This window comes from Phoenix dactylifera, chromosome 7 (genome assembly GCF_009389715.1).
Source record: "Phoenix dactylifera cultivar Barhee BC4 chromosome 7, palm_55x_up_171113_PBpolish2nd_filt_p, whole genome shotgun sequence".
NCBI classification, from domain to species: Eukaryota; Viridiplantae; Streptophyta; class Magnoliopsida; order Arecales; family Arecaceae; genus Phoenix; species Phoenix dactylifera.
In genome coordinates this window covers 13,073,603-13,081,513 of record NC_052398.1, presented here as the reverse complement: position 1 = coordinate 13,081,513, position 7,911 = coordinate 13,073,603, and the positions used below count along the sequence as shown (strand labels likewise).

Sequence of the window (7,911 nt, the reverse complement as noted above, 5' to 3'; positions counted from 1 at the left end):
GTTCAGCTTCTTAGAATTCTTTCAAGCAAAACTTTAACCCTTCCAAATCACTGCATATATGGTTTACAGAAAAAATAAAAACAATGCAAATACTACGAAAAACGATGAATTAAGCAGCTTTTGTCCACTCATTTTACGTACCATGCACGTACTTGGGCAACTTGCATGACGATGGGGCACGAGATTTGATGCATTGCTTCTTTATAGCTTCGGTTAGATGATGTCTGAAGGCATGATAACAGAAAGACAGCATTCATAACAATTCCCTCAAGTCGAGAAGAACGTTCAAAAAAAGAGGTGGCGACCGAAGGCATTCAATTCCTGCGGTGGGATACATCTCCCAGTGTGCACTTCATGCATACTATTATTGCCCTCCTAGACCGCGTGGGGAGACAACCCCAACCACGGCAGTTAACAGCAGGCGGTCCGGTTGGTGCGCCCGCCGCCCGTTTTAATGGTGCGAGATCTTGGAGGGGACGATTCAATTAGATGGGGCCGCAAGATCAGGGCGGTCGGAATATTGAATTTGACCGTGGACCGCTGACTATCCTTGACCGTTCAACGTTGCTGGATGTCACGTGAGAGGCATGAGAAGGCACGTGTCAGGGAGGGGTTTGGGACGGTGTTGGTACCGTGGCTTGGACCCAGACAGAGGGATCCCGTGAAAACCAGGTGGATGGGTTGGATGCGTGGGCCTCTCTCGCATCTTGGGCATCACCAACTTTTTATGGCAAAAGTTCTCTTTCCCATTCACTGACTCGCTCGCTAATCTTCGTGCAAGGGATTTGAGACAATGTCACTTTTAAGGAGGAGAGAAAGGTCATGAATAATGGTCTCTTTTAAGGAGGGTCGAGATAAGGTTTTCTCTTTTTTTTTTTTTTTTTTTTTTTTTTGTGTGAAGTTGTAGAAGGATTTTTGAATTCAATATGGCTCTGTTTTAGTTAACTGATAATTTAAATTGAGCTAAAACCAGTTCAAGCTCATATCAAACTTGAATCAAGCTCAATTCCAAGTTTGATGCAAACTGAATTCGAGATTGCTTCAAACTCAGTCCAAACTTATTCTATCATTAGTTAATTCAAACAATTTAGATAATCCACTAATTCCTTGGAAAGACATATGTCAAAAGGTAGTTCTACATCGGTTAATAAAAGAAATATGAAAGGGTTGAAATATTAGTGGACCTGAAATTCAATGACTTGTTAAGTTTTTTCCTTTTTATACAACCAAACTTGGGTTCCAACATGCATGTCAAGTCCTTTTTTTTTTAATTTCAGCTCCATATTTCCTCAGCTGGACTGGCGATGTAGCGAGCAAAGAGAACTAGTTTCGCAGAAAGGTTCAGAATCACTTGATAGCTCGCTAAGAGAAGTAGTTTCTGAAGGGTTCAGAATCACTTGACAGATTCGACAGGTTCGCGAGGTAGCAAGTGAAGAGAAGCGGTCTCCTATTTGGAGCACTGCATGATGCAGTTGCATGGCATTGGCTTGAAAGCAATACATCTAATGCAATTAGCTTGAGAGTAGTGCATCATATGCAAGGGGAATCCAAATGCACAAGATAGTCTCGCATTGGTTAGTAACAAAAGGTGAAAGCATTGAATACTAGTTGGCCCAAAACGTGGATCATATACAAGGTAAATTATAATAAAAAAAAAGAAAAAAGAAAAAGAAGGACAGGCCCACATTGATTGCTAAAACAAAGGTAATAGGATTGACATACTAGTTGGGCCCAAAGCAGTTCATTTCGTATTTTTTGGCCTGTGAACAAGGTTCGACCTCAGCTCATTTGCATTCCTAGCAAACCTGAATTGAATTGAGTGCATTTCAAGTAGATCTCGAGACAAGCTCGAGACTGAGAAGGAAATCAAAGGCTTTGTAGGAAGAATTTAGTGCGTAACTAGTTTAATTTCCCTGCCGACTCCCACCCGTGAACCACTTCTGAGGAAGAATGTGCCCATATTCTGAAATGATGAGTGCCAGAGAGTCTTTTAACAGGATTGAGGTATGAGCTGTTCCTTTGAATCTAAAAAGAATGAGCTGTTCTTGTGCCTCTTACTCAAGAAAGACCACTATTATTGGACTTGTCCACACGTATTGTCTTACTGGAAGCAGTTTTAGGAGTGGCATAATGAAACTGGTAGGAAAGAAAGGAGTGCTTGCCATCTACGCAAAAGGTGAGCAACTATGCAGCCGGGGACACCCACATTGAGGCATGTCTAGCATTTGTTTGGCAAATTTGGTGCAACCTGATTTCGCTGATAGCCAAACTAATGGAGAAGATGACTGGTGGAGAACCTTCAGCACGAGTCGACCAGAGCTAACAGTCCTAGTAGGTCGCAGTCGTGACAGCCCTACGTCCTGCATCAGATTTGCGCTGCACTCTGCCCATGCAGACTGACCCCCGCATTGCGGCCATACCACCGGCCACTATCTGGCATTATTGTATGCCACGTCGGCCCAAGTAACAACAAGACTGCTTCCCTATATAATGGCGACAAGCTGGAGGAATTGAGATATGCATATAATAAGCATTCATTATCACTCATAGAAACCACCCTCTACTAAGATCTCTCCTTTCCACACTATTGGCTCGTTATTCTCACTTAGGCATCAGAGCTTTGGAAACTCTCCGGCAAGTGAACTTTTTGTAGGCCACCCAACATAGGAGACTGGTGCCTGACACCTCAAGGTTGTCCGAGCTGCACTCTCACCTCGGTCTGGATTCGGCAATAACAAATTGGCACTAAAGAAAAGGCCCAACCCCAGCTACATCAACTTCAATCGGAGTGAGGGGCTACTAGCATGAGGCCACAAGGAGCCTACAACGCATTGCGTGCTTCGCAATGCCGCACCCCAACATCCTAAGGGTTGTTGCATAGCTCCGAACCCGGTCCACCGAAATAACCCACCGCACTTGTAAACAAGGAGTAGTTCCGCTTGCTCACTCAATAGGTGCAGGCATTGACCGCGACGGTCTAGCGCTTGCAGTAGGTGGTAGTGTGATCAGAGCCGGCCCTACCAAAATCCGACCAGCTCAGCCCCTGTGCTCAGTCGCAGGCGAACCGCATGCGCCTGGTCAACCACTACTCTTAAGACACTACAAGAAAATACATATTCCGCGACTAAGATTCGAGTCGCCGAATAACCATATTTGGTCGCCGAAACCTTTTCGCGACTAAAATACTCTTCGTCGCCGAACCCTAGTCACTGAAAGGTTTTGGCGACCAATATTGTGTGGTCACCTAAGGTACACCAACAACGACCAACGTTTGGTTGCCGAAGCAACTTTTCAGCGACCAAATTTGTTGTCGCTAATTCCCACGCCGACCAAATAGTTGGTCGTGGAATGTTTGTCTTCCGCTACCAAAAATATGGTCACTGAATGTCTATCTTCCCCCACCAATAGTTTGGTCGTAGAATGTATTGGAATGCATTGGCAACAAACATTTTTTGGTGGCAGAAAGTATTAACCTGTATTTAATTAATAATTCAAATTATAAGCTTAATATTTATTTTTGAGCTCGTTCCAAATCCTGTACAACCAACACAGCCTATCCATTATGCATATTGCACAATACATTTGCTCATCCAAATAGAAGTATACACAATGTTGGAGAATCCATAATCATTCATTATAAATATCATTCATACACAAAGTCAAGCAAACCTATTAACCATTCATCAAAATGTTTCATCCATACCATATGTTAAGGTGATAATCATCACCAAACACATCAAAATGTAAATTAAAAATTTCAAAATATCTGATCTTGCAATTCATCCAAACAACCATCATGTAGATAAAAATATGAATAAACAAAAAACTGATTTCTGCTTGTAGACAACTCCACCATGATCATCTGAACAAAAGCTATCCATGTACCAAAAACTAGATTCACATGCTCATAACTCCACCATGTATCTGAGAAAGCAAAAAAGAATACACAATCAATAACCACATGTGAAAAATAATAAACTAAAATTCAAGTATAAGTTCACAATGATATTTCGCTTAACTTGGTCCAAATATCTAAATAACCTACGTAATATAAATGAGAATACATACCAACGAGTATTTGTGCCACCAGTTGAATACATGGCCCCATCATGATGGATAGACGACTTATGCGTTTGAGTCTTTTTCTTTAAGAACTCTGTCACCAAACTTGTAAGATGTGCAATTTGCTTCTGTTCTTCCTCTCGCTCTCTCCTCTCCTGTTCCAATTGCCTCCGCAGCTCCTCACGCTCCATCTCACGCTCCATCTTCATCTCCTCCATCTCAGCTTTAAGTTTCTGTAACTCCCCAACATGGTCTTGTGACACACGACTAGGTGTGGAAGAAGATGAAGAGGGCTTCGGCCCATCCCCAAATCCAAGAATGTATCTCTTCCTTTTTCCAAGTGCCTGCCTAGACATCTCCTCTGATGTTAATTGCACACCGGATTGGGAAGATTCTTCTCGCAAGCTCAACATCTTTGACTGTCAATGCAAAGGTAACAACAGAATTAAATGTATATATAATCTTGCAAAAGCATAAAGTGATTTAAAATAGAAGCATGTAAGATAAAAATGGATGATTTTCATTAACATATAAAATAGAAGCATGTAAGATAAAAATGGATGATTTTCATTACCATATAAAACAGAAGCATGTAAGATAAAAATGTTCAACTTTGCTATGGATAGATCATTAGAGAAATATATCATAGCTCTAAATCTACGAGTGTATCACTGTCACTATCAATGTCTTCTTCTTCATCGCTAGGCTCCTCCATTACTTCATCAACACTCCCCCCGGCTTGATCTCGCCCACGGCACTGCAAAATGACCTCCTCTTGAATAATTCAGCATCAATATCATATCTGCGCAAATCCATTGTGGTTGGCTCTTCAATGAAAATTGGTTCAACGTCATTGGTTTCATCTTGTTGGAATGCATGATTGAGAACAATGGTTTCTTCAACATCATTGGGTTCTAAATCACTCATCTGTGGCACATCCCATATACCTCGATGCTTGAATCTTTGGACAACTTTCCAATTGCCACGTCTCTCTGCAGTGTCATTAATATAGAATACTTGCTGCACTTGACTCGGTAGTACAAAAGAATCATCTTTGTACCACCGACTTCTTGTATCAATGCTAGTGCAATGCGCATCAATGCAGAAAGTTTTTTTACTTCCAGTGTTGAACCATTCGCATAGGAACAAAACGACTCCAATGAATCTTGTAAGAAGGCGAGATTCCTTTCAACATCAAATGAATCTTGACAACTTGAATGCTTTGTTTTTTGTCATTCATGCACTCGACACAAGGACACCAAATATCATTTGCTGAGCCTAAATTTGCCACCGCAAATTCAATAAAGGACTTCACCCCTTCTCTATACTCTTTACTCTTCATTCTATTTTTTATTGTCATCCAACTCTTGTCCATTTTGACTGACCTACAAAGTACTTTATCAAGTTAGATTGATTAGTTTATAGATTTATTTTTGTATCCTGCAAAAAAAAGTTGCAGCAAAAAACCAGGGGCGGCCCAATACATTTGGGGGCCTAAGACAAATTCAGTGAATGAGGCCTTTTCTTTTTTTATTATAATAATAATAATAAATTTTAATAAGTATAAAATAGTTAAAAAAATGATATGAAAATAGATAGCTGTCAAGTATACTATTTCAACAAAGATGCATGAATCTAACAATGATAGACAAGAAGCCTCTTCAGTTTAATATAATCCTTAAATAGAAGCATGGAAAAATAATTAATTTAAAAGAAGTCCCATCCCACCATCTCCCATCTCCCATCTCCCATCTCCCATCTCTCCTTCGATACCCAAGCTACCTCACAGCACGGCAACCATTCAACCCAAACAGAAAGGAGTAGAAACAATTAAAAGAATCTCCACCCTCTAAGAAGTCCATCTCTAATCCCCATCTTTCTTCCCGATGGCCCAGCTGGATAAGGAGTAACGTGAGGGAAGGAAAACCAAGACCAAAACCAAAATAGTGATGGTCCCCACCCTCTAAGAATCTCCACCCTCTAAGAAATCCATCTCTAATCCCCCTACTTTCTTCCCGATGGTCCATCTCTAATCCCCCTATCTTTCTTCTCTCCACCCAAAACAAAACTACTCCACCCAAATCCCTCTGACCGGAAGCCCTGCGGTGGCTGCGGCGGCGAAGGAGGCGAAGCCCTCCCGCCTCACCTCCAAATCTCCTGACAACTCAGCCCCGACGACCCCCACCACTCCGCGGTGGCAGCGGCGGCGGCGAAGGAGGAGAAGCCCTCCCGCTTCGCCTCCAAACCTCCCGACGACCCGGCCCCAACGACCCCCACCTCTCCGTGGTGGCTGCGGCGGCGGCGAAGGAGGAGAAGCCCTCCCGCTTCGCCTCCAAACCTCCCGACGACCCGGCCCCGACGACCCCCACCTCTCCGCGGTGGCTGCGGCGGCGGCCAAGGAGGAGAAGCCCTCCTGGGTTTCTTCTTCTCCCGCCTCGCCTCCAAATCTCCCGACAACCCCCGACGACCACCACCTCTCCCTCTTCCTCTCCCTCTCCCTCCCGGCCTCTGTTAAATCAAATAACAGAGGACCCCCGGCCACCTCTCCCTCTCCCTCTCCCTCTCCCTCCCGGCCTCTGCTAATTAAATCAAATAAGGGAGGACACATACCTTGGACGCCGACGGCGAAGAGCTGAGCGAACGGGCGAACGGGCGAAGGCGATGGGTGAAGGTGACGGGTGAAGGCAAAAAGATAAAGCAGAAATTACCCCCCAAAAAAAAAAGTTAAAGTAGAGAAATAGAAAATTAGGGTTTGTTTGGTTTCTCAAACCCCCTACATACATACTTTTCTCGACTAAATTTTTTTTAGTCGCTGGAGGTGAACCTTTAGGGGCCAAAATTTAGTCGCCAAAAATTTCCGTGACCAAATATACATTTAGTCGGTGTAGGATAATTATTCTGTAACTAACAAGAATATTGGTCGCAGATAGCCTTATTTTCTGCGACCAAACTTTAGTCGCCAAACGTTTTACCTCCACCCCGCCAACTTGGTTTTAATTTTCCGCGACCAAATATACATTTAGTCGGTGTAGGACAGTCATTCAGTAACTAACAAGAATATTGGTCGCAGATAGCCTTATTTTCCGCGACCAAACTTTAGTCGCCAAACGTTTTACCTCCACCCCGCCAACTTGGTTTTGATTTTCCGCGACCAAATATACATTTAGTCGGTGTAGGACAGTCATTCAGTAACTAACAAGGATGTTGGTCGCAGATAACCTTATTTGCAGCGACCACTATTCATTTAGTCGCCGAAAGTGGTCGCTGAAAGTGTATTTTCTTGTAGTGAGACTGGAATCCTAAGCGATCGCATTAGAGTCGACACACTAAGTGGAGCGCCCCCGGCCGGAATGGGAAACAATGCACTCCAAGTCCTCATTCCGATGAGGATTTCATCCAGAGCCTCTCGCCTGTTCACCTTATGGAGCCTTCGCCCTAACAAGAAGCCGGCCTCGATTGGAGAATCGAGGAAATGGGCAGACAGATTCAGGCCCTCAAAGGATAGGCTCCGAGGCCGAGCAACAACCCCAAGTTCTTCTCGGAGGTCCCTTTTTTCAGGAGATCATGGAGGAGCAGATCCTACCTAGGTTCAAGATGCCGCAAGTAAAGCCATAGGACAGCACCTCGGACCTCTTGGATCTCCTTAAGAGCTTCAAGGCTCTCATGATGCTACACGGAGCCACCGACATTATTCTTTGCAAGGCGTTCTCTATGACCCTTCATAAAGTGGCTTGATTTTGATTCACCAGAATTTGGCCTGAATCCATCCACTTATTTGGATAGCTCGTCTGCCTCTTCACGGTACACTTCGTCTCTAGTCGAAGACGATGCTGCGGCTCGGACGCACTG

General features: G+C 43.7%; 1 protein-coding gene across 1 annotated transcript; it reads right to left on the bottom strand.

The window, feature by feature from the left end:
* Positions 1–3,884: 3,884 nt before the first annotated feature.
* Positions 3,885–4,569, bottom strand: LOC120111429. Its single transcript, XM_039128486.1, has 2 exons — positions 4,069–4,569; positions 3,885–3,924 (listed from the first exon to the last, which is right to left on the bottom strand). Coding segments are annotated over exons 1-2 (408 nt in total). The 5' UTR covers positions 4,476–4,569; the 3' UTR covers positions 3,885–3,923.
* Positions 4,570–7,911: the final 3,342 nt, after the last annotated feature.